This window comes from Rhinoderma darwinii, chromosome 3, assembly GCF_050947455.1.
Source record: "Rhinoderma darwinii isolate aRhiDar2 chromosome 3, aRhiDar2.hap1, whole genome shotgun sequence".
In the NCBI taxonomy this organism is placed as follows: domain Eukaryota; kingdom Metazoa; phylum Chordata; class Amphibia; order Anura; family Rhinodermatidae; genus Rhinoderma; species Rhinoderma darwinii.
In genome coordinates, this window is record NC_134689.1 from 235,060,943 (window position 1) to 235,075,517 (window position 14,575).

Consider the following 14,575-nt stretch of genomic DNA (forward strand, 5'->3'; position numbering starts at 1 on the left):
GTAAAAGCATTCCGGAGTTATTACCACATAAATTAAAACATGTCAGAATTTAAAAATGGAGCTCTGTCAGGAAGTTCAAAAGTGGCCAAAGCAGGAAGGGGTTAAAGTATGTAGTCAGAATAAATAGCTGAGGAAACTTTCCCACATAAATCACAGCTTGGAAGAGGGAATGGGGGACACAGAGGTCGGTGCATTGAGAGGGCACATGATCAACAGGGAAGGCCCACTAAACTCTGAACTTGCAACTCCACAAGCATACACCTTCAGGAAAGCAAGTCTCGAAAATATATGAAGCAACAGACAAATCCACCAGCAACATAGTGACACTAGTGCAGATACATATCTGAAAATGTTCAAAGAATATATTTTTTCCCCATGACATTTGTACACTTAGTGTACTACTTCCATATATATTTATTTATCATGAAAAATTGGAGCCCTAGTAGTGCAGCCCTGTTTTGCTTTCACTGGAAGCTTATAACCAAAATGAAAATTCAATGCTGAAGTGTGGAAAAGATAAAACGGACTACCAGCTCGCTATTATATGCAGTAACACTTTGTCACATACAGCTTGACTACAACTCCCAGAAGGCTTCGTGGCTCTCTCCATAACGCCATCTTCGATAAAGGCCTCCTAACTTCCTCACAGAAGAGCAGACGAGAACAGGTAGACTCTTCTCGGAGCGAGGCTTGGAAAGCACATATATCACTCCACCCATCTAGTCTGACTCCTCCCCTCTCCTCTCTGGTTTTAAGTCTTCCTCCGCGACCGGCGCGTCACTATTTGGCGAGGTCACGTGACGGCGGTGTTCGTAGTCGGTTGTATTATTTATGTGTTGAAGGGGAGTCCCCGGCGAGCGAAGACATCGGTGGCGGCAGTGACAACACCGACTGCGGGGTCCAGGGGAAGGCGACAGTGAGGCCCGGCCCCTCAGTCACATATATAAATACCGATTGTGACTAAAGCCCCGGGGAGAAAAAAAAATAACTCCCGCTTTGTGTCAACGACAACCCTATTTTACAGCCCTCTGCACTGCATCCAACGGAGTGGGAGATCCCGGGGGGGAGCTGAAGCCATGTCATCTCCCAGCCCGGGCAAGAGGCGGATGGACACGGATGTTGTCAAACTGTATCCTTCTCGGGGTTCTGCTAATGGGGTACTGGGGGTGGGGGAGCGCTGTAACGTTAAGGTTGTGTCCATAGGGGGTGAGGGCTGCAGCTAGAAAAGCCTTCATTGTGTCTGCCATTTTACCTTGTCATGGCTGGTGGACACCACAGTAATGGGGTAAGAAGCTGGAATCTTCTATAACCCCGGTGTATAGTCCTGCTGCACAGCCTGGTTACGTGGCCCTCTGTGTATTATATACTCCTAAGTAGCTTATACTGCAACTGTGGAGGGGGGTAAGAAACACTTCATACTGTCTGAGGTGACTACATGTGTCCTGTCTAAAAGCTGAGAATATATATATATTTATTATTAGTCCTAGCATGACTGTTAATGGTGTCTTACTATTCTCAGGGGGTCCTGTGTACAAGTAGTTTTCTGAGTCCCAAGGCAGACAGGGCTGCAAGGCCCATTTTATTGGGGGGGACATGGAGACTTTGCTTGTTTACCTTTTGGTGTTTTTTTTTGTTTTTTTTCCTAATTTGATGTTTTGTGATCCTTGGAGTCTATTTATGTAACAAGACGATCTATTGCTTCTTTGTATTTCCGATACTTTGCTTTGTACCTTTAAAAGCTGTCAAGACCTACTTGTTGGTGTGGCATGTCACTGCATTCTGTGTCCTAGTTTATTAATAATCTGTTGTATCAGTCATGGTTGTGTCATCAGGGCTTGAATACACTGGCCCTATTTATTTCTGTGCCTGTAATATCTATCATTTAACCCTGAAATGACTTGTTTTTATTGTAAGGCAACACAAAAGGCTGTAATGTTGGGTTGTCACATCAGAAACTGCTCGGCCCCAGTGCTGATCCTTTTTTCCTAGTCTCTCTTTAGATTATTAAAGCCGATTTGTCGCTGGAGCGTGATGTGTGCGATGTGCTGCAGGGATCTCAGAGGTTACATTCGATCCCTAACCACAGGGTACATAGTGTGTTCATGTACGGTTTGGACTGGAGGCTTTAAATACGTGGCTCCTTCTTTGTTTCTAGCTTCAGACACAATGATTTCTGAAAGTGTCATTGCATTAAATGAACACACAGAATCCTATTGGACTTTTCAGGTCTGCAATGCAGGAGTCTCCAGTAAGGAAAGGGTCCCCTGTCTCGGAGAGCTGGATCGCTCAAAGTATATATTAGTAATGGCGATTACATATCTTTCTTATTGCGCTGCACTTCTTCTACTGTTTTTGTGTGTTATAAAGAGGTGTGGGCCTGCATTGAGTAGCCTGTCCACAACCCCCACCTGGGTGTGCGAAGTTAACTTTGGTATCTAGATTGCAGTCCTTGTGTGCTTTTTAGGGGTCTGTCTGGCACCAATGGCTTTAAGGGGGCTGTGCTAAGAGGGGGTGGGGGTGTCTTGGCTCAGTGGCTGTGTTTGTATGAATGTTATTCCTCTCCACCCTTCTATTTTTGCTGCAAGCCCATTTACCCAAGTGTATTAAGCGGAAGAGGACACTATAGATTTGTTGAAGATGAAGGTGGTGGGCTTGCTGTGAAAGGGAGTCTTGTTGAAGATGTATGAGGCAGAGGAGGAATGTGACCCTTTAGTCTCCCAAGTCATCGCTTAAGACAGGCCTAAACTGAGTCACCGTATTGAGCTCTGAATTACACTAAGGGTGTACTCTGACATATAAACTTAAAATAATAACCTCAAACCTGACCGGCGAGGAGATGGTTAATGTATTGTTAACACTCATTATTTTTTTAAATTTTTTTTTTTTAAAGCTAAAGATCTGTTTAATGCTGGGGTGGAAATGTTTAGGGCTTGGTAATGACAACCAGCCTGCAGAAATTCTGAGTCACTGAGCTGTTTTAGTTCCCCCTCCCTTTCAGTCGGCCTATTTTTATGCCTATTGCTTATGAAATTCTTCATGATGTATGCAGCGTTGCGTTTGATACTATGTGTTTGCTGCTGTAAAGTATTTGTTTGGGCTTCCTTGTTTTATGTTGTGATTTAGTTAGCAAGGAAGGGTACATATTGTGACCCCCTCATATGTGGCTGGGAAAAAGTTTCTCCAACTGCAGCCTACAATGTAGGGAAAAGGTCACGTATTTCGCTTTTAAAGGACCTGCAAGGTATCTGATGTGAATATGCCTCCCCTACCCCCTTCTGTAACTTCCTTGTTAAACTGTTGCATGTTACTAGAGCAGAGCAGGCAGTGCTGAGCTGCTTGTTTTGTCAGCTTGCTGTCATATTATTGGCTGCTCTGTTACTACCCGGAAGCAGGGAGAGAGGATGGGCCAAGCAAACAGCTGATCTACTGACAAAGGAAGCTGTTTTGTGTATAGAGGCAGACTAGCCATGCAGGATATGTGTACATAGTTGTAAACTCATTTTGGTGTTGCCAAGTGATGACCTTAAGTTAACTTCATTTATTTCTTACCATTTCAATTTAAACACAGGAGACGAGGCGTTCTAGCACATTTATTATTTGGTTCGATTACAGATTCTAACAAAAGGTTTGTGGGCATTTTTGTCTAATGTAATGGCTGAATTGAAGCTATGTTATATCCGTAAACCTTTTTCGAAGTGCGTTTGAACTTATTTTTGTGAGGGTTTTTATACCAATCTTTGGTTCGGTAATTCTAGGTTCTTGCTTATTTAAATGAGTGCGATGTCACTCAGCCTTCCTATAAACCTGCACGATTGGGTCTGCTTTAGATTTCAATGGGGGAAATAAGACACCACTGTCAGTAGCTGGTTTATTAAAAGCCATCATGCTCAACCTTCGCATACCCTGACCTCCATAAAGGGTCAGTCCGGGTGCCAGCATCCACATTGTATTAGACTGTCGGTAAGATCTGCTGACATTAATCTTGTGTATGGGCAGCTTTAGGGCCCCTGGACACAGGACGGAAATGCTGCAGATTTGCACACAGAAAATTCACAGCGGATTACAATAGCAGCCATGTCGAGGAGTTTTGAGCAAATCTCATCCAGATTCTGCAGAACGTTTTCCTCATGGTGACCAGGGCATGCGGCAGTATTTCAAATCCACAGCATCCTCATTCTGTTTGCAGTGTTCAGTGGATTTCACCTTTTTCAATGTAGAAGGGGTGAAATCTGGCATGAATCCACAGCAAAGCCGGCACATGCAGACTTGTGCTGCGGAAAAATCTGCAACAAATGCGTCGTGTGTGTGTGTGGGGTACCCTAGGGGGGGGGGATTTACAAAGACTGGCGTTTCATAAGCCAGTCTTAAACAGAAGCCCGCTGGAGTAAGGTGCGCTAAATTTATTAAGAGTCTGTCAATGCGCAACAAACTGAAATCTGCGCTAGCTATGAACAGGTGTAGGTTTCGGACATAATTTATGCCAATTTCTAGTGTAAGTGATAGAAAAATCTGTCAGCCAATGTGTAGTGCCGGCCCTCTCTAAGCCCCACCCCTTTATTTTTAGAAGTGGCGAGATAGACATAAGTGGCACGTTTGTAAAACGGGCACTATTGTTGGCATCTTTTTTTCCACCAGAAAACTGGCGCAAATCATTTAATCTCCAACTGTGTCTAAGCGATTGTTGCAGTTGCGTCGTATCGCACACTAAATTGTAAACCCTAACTGGAGATGAACAGAATACCACCATTCTACTACTGGCTACTACAAGGTTAATTGCCACCTCCAACATGCTGGGAAAGCTGAGTGGTTAAGGCCAGGTCTACAGTGTGTTCAGCTGTGTGACACCTGTTGGACAAAGCGAGCAGTATTAATAACACATCCAAGCAACTTGCATAAAATTAGATTTAGGGTTTATTCCCATGTTGAGGTGTGGTAAACACAACCGCATGGAATAACCTTTTAACCGCACCTCAACTGCAATGTGTGGATGGATCTTTTTGCAACTTTTTGGTTGTATAGAGCTGTAATTTTTAAAGGTTTTCCAGCAAAGTAAAGGTAGAGCATTGTAAAAGGACAACGCTTTTAATAGATACAATGTGAAGATATAACGAATTGCAAAGTAACAAGAGGCTGTCTGCTACATCCACGTCAATGAGCACATCTAGGAACCATATGCAAAATAATTACATAAGAATCTAGAGGAGTTATTGTGCTAATAAAAAGGGTATACATTTAGTTCCCCCACTTTGAGGTCTGGAAGCATAATGCAAATGTTGTTGTTTTTTTGAAAGTCCGAGTCGTGCTTTCTCTCACCCATGTGCATAAATAGTGCGTAAGGATGCGGTCTATCGCAGGCCTTCTCTTAAGAGAGGCCCCGCATAACCATTCCCCGACCCTCCAAACCTAAGGCCTAGAGGATCGAGGATCAATGCTTGATCCCCCTTGCTGAAGCTTAGTGAGACCCAACAACACTCCAAGGCTTCTACCTGGGCTTCTACCTGGGCTGCCACCTCAATGTCCACCTTGGAGCCTGCATCTGGTTGCACCTCCATTCCGAAGAAGGGAGGCCGGGTTGCAGGGGAAAACTGAACCAGAGGGCCCCACATTTTCCCACTAGACCTTGGAAGGGTCCCAAAAGGGTGCCGCATCCAAAAACCCTGTGACACACACCGTGAAATACAAAATTAAATAAGTGTATGTGTGCTCTGATACAGCCTGGACATCCGCCAGGTATAAAAAATTCCTCATCTGGAAGCACAATGCAAATACTAGACATAAACGTGTATATGGGGAGAAAGGGAGGTGGAAGACCTCAGAAATAATCCCACGGCTCCCACATTGCATCCAATGAGGTTATGGAGCGTGGCAGTCAGGTGTTCAAGACCTCATATTTCACATATCTGAAGCAGGAGGTCTTCATGGGAGGGAGTTCTGTTTCCAGTAGCTGGCAGTGGGATACAGTTAGTGTAACAACTTTTAAAAAGCTGTTGACATGTCCGAAGTTTGGATCGGTGGGGGTTAGAGCACTGAGACCCCCACTGATCGCTGGAACAAATCGGCAGAAGCGCTCATGTGAACACTGCCACTTAGTTTCTGATCGGCTTTCCTCAGAGCGGTGTACGGGCTCATAGGAAGTCTGAGTCTCTGCACTAATCGGTCGGCTTTACGAGGAAAGACTATCAGAAACTATGTGGCACAGCTCTCACCTGAGCTCCTGACACTTTGTTTTAGAGATTGGTGGTGGTCTTAGTGCTCGGATCCCCACCTATCAAAACTTCTGACATGTCAAGATGACATACCAAAAGTTTTTTTAAAGTTTAGTCACCCAATGAGCAGCCTGGAGGACTGTTTACCCCCTGCCTCAACGCGGCATACTAAGCAAGTAGATTAGGTAGTAGAGGGCCGAGTGTATCAAAGATTGGACCTCAATCCAAAAGGTAACATTTTCAGAGACAATCCCACAAAAATAGGGTTCGGGTCCCTGTGGATGTAAAACGTCAGGCCAATGATACCAAATTGTATTTGGTTTTCTTTATATGATGTATGGAGAGAGGTCTTGGCGTCCCTCCCCCAAATGATCTGCCAAACAGTTGGGGAGAGCTCCCTGCCTAGGAAATTTTCCCATTTGGCCATGTAGGGATACCGTAGGGTCTTATCATTGGGTGGGGTGTTCAAAATCATGCAGGTCACCACTTTCGCAAGGGGGCTCGCTCCAACAGAGATTTTCAAATTTAATTGGCGTTGGGACTCGTGAGGCACCAAAGAGAAATCGTAAAATGATGGCTCTGTAGGTGGTGGTAACGTTCTGTAAATAGTCTCACACATGGAGTTCCAACATGTGAGGAGCTTACCCATAGGTGGGAATAAGGATGGACTGGGGCAGTCTAAAGTTTTTAAATTTCAGTACATTTATATACAAGGTGGGACGACAACAAAGGAATACGGCAGAATCCCTGTTCAGTAATCTTTTAGGCCCCCCTGAACTCTACTGGAAACTAGGACATGCTTTGAAATCATGTGACGTTTAGACGCCCAAATAAGTTTTGGGATAGTAGCTTGCAAGGATTCCTTTTCAAAAGGGACCACCACAGGAAGTGTCTTGAAATAATATAGGAGTTTCTGGAGTAGGTAATATAAGTAGGTAAAAGCAACAGTTCCTGGAGAGTTGCACGAAAGCACATAGCCTTTTTTTTACGCTGATTTTGATGCGGAATCCTGTCTGAATCAGTGTCAAAGAATGCCCTAAATCTCCCTCCATTGAGTTCAATGGAAGGTAGAGAATTTTCTTTTTTGGCAGGCGCTTGACAGATTGCGGGTAAAAAAAAAAAAATAAAGCGTTGCACCCTAATGGGAGGCGGAAAAAAATTTATTTTGTTTTTCTCATAGGCTTACATTGTAAAGTTATATACACTGCGGAAATAAAAGGCAAATGTGCCACGTGTGAAGGAAGGGAACGGTAATCCTTTATTGGAGATACGATACTGAAATATTGTATTGGATTAAGGCTCTGTTCACACCATGTTTTTGACCGTACAGTTAAGGCATGCGACTATTTTTGTAGCCAATATTTAGAAAACAATAGTATGGTGCGTAGTTTTATCAACTTTTCTTCGCCAGGAAAGTCTTAGTCTGGGTTCACAGTTTTTTGCAGGAGGAAAATCTTTTTCCTCTGCCTGCACGTCGATTTTCGCTGAGCGCCCATAAAACGCAGTGAAATACGCTTTCTCTGCCTCTTATTGATGTCAATGGGAGGTCAGAGGCCTAAACGCCCAAAGATAGGGCATGTCCCTTTTTCCTGCGAGCCGGTTTTTCCACTCACGGGAAAAAACGCCTCCGCCTCCCATTTAAATCAATGGGAGGCGTTTTCGAGCATTTTTTGGTGCATTTTCCGTCACGGTTTCCGCGTAAAAAAACTCGTCATAAAACTGTGAACTCCCCCTTAAACTTCACAAGTCACACAAATTTAGACTTTTTGGCCTTTTTGCGGCTCTTGATACTTTCTTTAAAAAGCTTAACAGAAGGGACGGAGCCACCAACAGCCCGACACGTGCTATTTACACCAGAAACTGGTGTATATATTATAGCGGAGGTCTACGCCAGCTCAGAGATGCACTTAATTTAATAAGAGGTGTGCGTATGAAATGCCAGTCTTAAAAATTCCCCTCTTTGTTTAGAGACTTTTTTTTTTTTTAACCCCCTTCAGGACTGAGCCTGTTTTGGCCTTCAGGATGAAGCCGTTTTTTATAATAACTTCTAATTTGCTTTTACCTATCCAAGTGATTCTGAGATTGTTTTCTCGTGACATATTGTACTTTGTTAGTGAAAAAATTTGGTCGATAAATTCAATATTTATTTGTAAAAAACACCAAGGTTTGGAGAAAATTTGCGTTTTTCGAAATTTAAATGTATCGGCTTCTAAAACAGATAGTAATACCACACAAAATGGTTACTAGTTTCCATTTCCCATATGTCTACTTTGTTTGGATCGTTTTTTGAACGTCCTTTTATTTTTCTAGGACGTTACACGGCTTTGAACTTTAGCAGCAATTTCTCATTTTCAAGAAAATTTCAAAAGGCAATTTTTTTAGGAACCAGTTCAGTTCTGAAGTGGCATTGAGGGCCTTATATATTAGAAAGTCCCTCAAAGAATTCAAAACGGAATTCAGAAAGAGTTGTAACCCTTTAGGCGTTTCACAGGAATTAACGCAAAGTAGGGGTGAAATTTACAAATGACATTAATTTTTTTTGCCAAAATTCATTTGTAATACATTTTTTTTTCTGTACCACAGAAGGTTTTACCCTAGAAATACAACTCAATATTTATTGCCCAGATTCTGTCGTTTTTAGGAATATCCCACATGTGGCCCTAGTGTGCTAATATACTGAAACACCGGCCTCAGAAGCAAAGGAGGACCTAGTGGATTTTGGGGCCTCCTTTTTGTAGAATATATTTTAGGCACCATGTCAGGTTTGAAGAGGTCTTGTGGTGCCAAAACAGTAAAGACACCCAAAAAGTGACCCCATTTTGGAAACTACACCCCTCAAGGAATTTATCTAGGGGTATAGTTAGCATTTTGAACCCACTGTTTTTTGCTAAATTTATTTGAATTCGTATGTGAAGATGAAAATCTACTTTTTTTTTTCTGAAAAAAAACCCCATAAATTCTTTTAATTTTTACAAGGAATAAAGGAGAAAAAACACCACAACATATGTAAAGCAATTTCTCCCGATTATAGCATTACCCCATATATGGTAATAAACTGATGTTCGGACCCACAGCAGGGCTCAGAAGAGAAGGAGCACCATTTGGATTTCTGATTTTGCTGGAATAGTTTTCAGTGCAGTGTCACGTTTGCAATGCACTGGAGGGACCAAAACAGTGGAAACCCCCCAAAAGTGACCCCATTTTGGAAACCACCCCTCAAGGAATTTTTCTAGAGGTAAAGTTAGCATTTTGACTGAACAGTTTTGCTTAAAGAGGCTCTGTCACCAGATTTTGCAGCCCCTATCTGCTATTGCAGCAGATAGGCGCTGCAATGTAGATTACAGTAACGTTTTTATTTTTAAAAAACGAGCATTTTTGGCCAAGTTATGACCATTTTCGTATTTATGCAAATGAGGCTTGCAAAAGTACAACTGGGCGTGTTGAAAAGTAAAAGTACAACTGGGCGTGTATTATGTGCGTACATCGGGGCGTGTTTACTACTTTTACTAGCTGGGCGTTGTGTATAGAAGTATCATCCACTTCTCTTCACAACGCCCAGCTTCTGGCAGTGCAGACACAGCCGTGTTCTCCAGAGATCACGCTGTGACGTCACTCACAGGTCCTGCATCGTGTCAGACGAGCGAGGACACATCGGCACCAGAGGCTACAGATGATTCTGCAGCAGCATCGGCGTTTGCAGGTAAGTCGATGTAGCTACTTACCTGCAAATGCTGATGCTGCTGCAGAATCAACTGTAGCCTCTGGTGCCGACACGATGCAGGACCTGTGAGTGACGTCACAGATCTGCACTGCCAGAAGCTGGGCGTTCTGAAGAGAAGTGGATGATACTTCTCATCAGAAAGCCCAGCTAGTAAAAGTAGTAAACACGCCCCGATGTACACACATAATACACGCCCAGTTGTACTTTTACTTTTCAACACGCCCAGTTGTACTTTTGCAAGCCTCATTTGCATAAATACGAAAATGGTCATAACTTGGCCAAAAATGCTCGTTTTTTAAAAATAAAAACGTTACTGTAATCTACATTGCAGCGCCGATCTGCTGCAATAGCAGATAGGGGCTGCAAAATCTGGTGACAGAGCCTCTTTAATTCATTAGAATTAGTCTGTAAAGGTAAAAATCGACTTTTTTTTCAGAAAAAAACGTAGACATTTTTATAAGGAATAAAGGAGAAAAAGCACCCCAACATTTGTAAAACAATTTCTCCCGATTACATACATACGCCATATGTGGTAATAAACTGCTGTTTGGACCCACAGCAGGGCTTAGAAGGGAAAGAGCACTATTTGGCTTTTGGAGCTCAAATTTAGCTGAAATGGTTTACGGGTGCCATGTAGAATTTGCGAAGCCCCTGAGAGACCAAAACAGTGGAAACCACACAAGTGACCACATTTGGCAAACTACACCACTTAAAGGGGTTGTCCGAGATTTAATGACTTTGTGTTAATGCTTGTAATTTATAAATGTAAATACATTTGTAATATACTTGCCTTTTCCAAAGTGGCCCCGTTTCCAGATCTTGCCGTGGGGTACTTGACAGGTGATGTCCCTCTGCACTGGCTCTGGCCGCTTGGTTGATTTTGAATTCTTTGCCGGGTATACGACACGTCACTTGTGACGTGGTGTATATCGGCTTGTTCTGCTTCACAGCCCGTAACGCGCATGCGCTGTCACTGCTGTTCTCGCGGTCCTTGCTGTTCTCGAGATAACTACAGGGGCCGCGCATGCGCGTTACAACAGAACAAGCCGATATACCCGGAAAGTAATTAAAGATCAACAAAGCGGCCAGAGCCAGTGCATAGAGTGATGTCACCCGTCAAGTACCCCACAGCAAGATCTGGAAACGGGGCCACTTTGTGTTAATGCTTGTAATTTATAAATGTAAATACATTTGTAATATACTTACCTTTTCCAGTCATTAAATCTCGGACAACCCCTTTAAGGAATCGATCTAGGGGTATAGTGAAAGGATAAAGGGGGAAAAAGCACCCCAACATTTGGAAAGCAATTTCTCCCGAGTACTGCGATACCCCACAAGTGGTCATAAATGTTTTATCATTAGAAAGTAATTAACCTTTCTGGACTGATCGATTTTTTTTTTTTCTTTTTCGTTTTTCCCTCCCCACTTTCCAAGAGCCATAACTTTTTTTTTTCCAGTCAATAGAGAGGTATGAGGGCTTTTTTTTATTGGTACCATTTTGGGGCACATGCGGGTCTATACGATGACAGCGATACCATATGTATACAGTTTTTTTTATGTTTTGCAGCGTTTGCGCAATAAAATCTTATTTATAAAATAATTTATTTTTGTCACCATATTTTGAGAGCCATAACTTTTTTATTTTTGTCAAAAGAGCTGTGCAAGGGCTTGTTTTTTGCGTGACGGGTTGTAGTTTTTATTGGTACCATTTTTGACTTTTTGATCACTTTTTATTGTATATTTTGAGAGGGTTGGTGACCAAAAAATAGTGATTCTACCATTGTTTTTATATTTAATTTTTTTGCGGTGTTTTTGCATCAAAAATATTGTCGTTTTATAGTTTGAGTTGTTATGAACGCGGTGATATCAAATATGTGTACTTGTTTTAATGTGTTACATTTTTCCCTATAATAAAAGACTTATAGGATAAAAATAATTTTTTGTTTATGTAACTTATAACTTTTATTTTTACACTTTTTTAAAACATTTTTTTTTTTTTTTTACTTGTCCCACTATGGGACATTTAGACTTGCAGCGCTGATTTCTGCTAGAACACATTACACTACCTACGTAGTGTAATGTGTTCTGTCATTGTGACGTGACAGTCAGTGGACAGCGGGGGTCTAATAGGGGGTGCCGGCCCTTATTTTGACCATTTCTCTCTTCTTCCACAGAATATGTTCTAAGAGAGAGAACTAACCGCCGCTGTTTTTACAGCGATCACCGTTATTCGGTGAATAACGGCGATCACGTGACCGGGGACAGGACAAAACGGTCCTCAGTCTGTGCTCCGAGGCTTCAGCTGAGTACACGGAGTTTAAGCGCCTCCCGGGGGCGCTATCTTATGCCAAAGCACCGCCGTGAAAAGGTGGCACTCTGGCATAAGTACCCTTAGGGGCTGCCGTGAAAACACGTATAGGCGGTCATTAAGGAGTTAAAGAAGACCTGTTGAATTGGTTTACTGACCGAAATAGTGCGGTCTCCCTGATTTCAGCGGTTATTTATTTATTTTTTCCCTGGAACCACCCCTCTCCCATTCCAGAGATATAGCCCACTGTTGTATTGGATCCATATATGCTAATTTGCTGCAGTTAGCCAACAGGGCGTGAACAACCCTCCAGCTGCCTTGCGCTGATTGGTCAGTATTAGGGAGGATTTACACGAACGTGTAATACGTCCGTGCAACGCGCGTGATTTTCACGCGCGTCGCACGGACCTATGTTAGCCTCTGGGGCCGTGCAGACAGTCTGTGATTTTCACGCAGCGTGTGTCCGCTGCGTAAAACTCACGACATGTCCTATATTTCTGCGCTGTTTGCGCATCACGCACCCATTGAAGTCAATGGGTGTGTGAAAATCACACGCACCACACTGAAGCACTTCTGTGTGACGCGCGTGATTCACGCAACAGCAGTAAGAAGTATGAATGAAAACAGAAAAGCACCACATTCTTTTCTGTTTATAAACATACAAACAGAGTGTCATAATGATGGCGGCTGCACGAAAATCACGCAGCCACGCATCATATGGTGATGACAAACGGAGCTGTTAAGTACCTTTTCGCGCGCAAAACGCACACGCTCGTGTAAATCTACCCTTAGAGGCAGGAAAGCTAGCTCCACTCCATTGGCTAACTACAGCAAATTAGCATATAGGCAGCCAACATGACAGTGGTCCATGTCTCTGGAAGCAGGGGGGGGGGGGGGGCACAGCGCTGGAATCAGTAGGAGAGCGCTATTTAGGTCATTAAAACAGTTCAACTTATGACTTAGTGACGGGTCCTCTTTAAGGGGACAAGTCTGCTCTACTGTTAGCCCAAATGGCACAAAGAATATTGTGCCGTTTGGCTAATAGCAGCTTACAAGCTTACAAAAAATACAGGGGGGGCGCTCCTCTTCCTCTTCGTCAGTGATTAATGGCTGCCGCATATACATGCAGATACATGGCAGCAGTTAGTCACTGGTGAGAAGGCCAAAGGGAAGACTCCCTTTATGAATACAGATTCATAACTATGAGCCTGCTGAAATTTGTTATCCAAACCGCACAATATACAGACCTGTCCTCCTAGTATGCTGCCCTTTAAACATGGTAGAACAATATGGTGACAAATCTGCTTTGAAAAGAACCTGTAGCCCACTTTAATCACCATGAAATAAACATGGGAGTATACAGGTCTTCACATTTTAGAAATTGCTGTACAGGTGAGATCTCTGCTCGGAAATTTTCCTGCTTTCTATGTTGATTATGCTCGAAGGAGGTCGGTAGTTGTCATATGAAGCTTTTAATCCAATCACAAGCTTGCTCTTGTTGTGATTGTTGCTGTTGCCCAAAATTAAATGTATTGTCGGAACGCTGGTGGTAAACTTGCATATATTTCCACCAAATAGTACACCAGTAAATCCAGGAAATAATTTACATAGAACTGCTATTTTGTAATCCTTTTTCTGGAAAGTACAATCATAGGTAGCTAATAAAACTATCAATGTTCTTACCTAAAGCAAAAGGAAAAACTTGGTTCACTATTTATTTCTATTAATATCTAGCTCTAATACAGATCTTAGATATTATCTATTCATTCCTCCAAGGCCCTGTGCGTTCAACAATAATATGCTTGCTCCTATGAAGATTGTTTTTTATGTGCCTAGAATGCCTATTGTGAGCACTTAAAGGGGTTGTCCAGGCAGGGGACGGTTTTTAATACTGATGACCTATCCACAGGATGTCATTAATATATAATCGTGGGGGTCTGACACTCGGACCCTGCACTGATCAGCTGCTCCGGCTGCCTCCGGGCACCAAAAGCTATGCAGTGGTTTGTGCCGATAGCAGATTTCTCCGGTCAGCTTATAGCGGCCGTGCTGCAGCTCTGCTCCAATTCAACTGAATAGGAGCAGAGCTGCAGTAACCCAGCACGGCCGCTATATGGTGGTCAGGGCCGTCTGCTTCCAGCATGGACTCTGCATAGCTTCCGGCGCCCGCAGGCTGCCGGAACAGCTAAATGGTGCGTTGTCAGGGTGTCAGACCCCCACCGATCATATACTGATGACCTATCCTGTGGATAGGTCATCAGTATGAAAAACCGCCCTGTGCCCGGACAACCCATTTAAGGTGGTGTTTTGGACTATTGATTTTCTGTGTATATGTCACAA

At 43.0% G+C, this 14,575-nt stretch overlaps 1 protein-coding gene across 1 annotated transcript in view; it reads left to right on the top strand.

Moving 5' to 3' along the window:
• Nucleotides 1-685: 685 nt before the first annotated feature.
• Nucleotides 686-14,575, top strand: part of UBE2H (ubiquitin conjugating enzyme E2 H) — a 56,518-nt gene continuing 42,628 nt past the window's right edge. Inside the window, exon 1 of the mRNA XM_075857532.1 lies at nucleotides 686-1,129. Coding sequence (XP_075713647.1) covers nucleotides 1,077-1,129 — 53 coding nt within the window. The 5' untranslated portion in view covers nucleotides 686-1,076. The remainder of the gene's footprint in view (nucleotides 1,130-14,575) is intronic.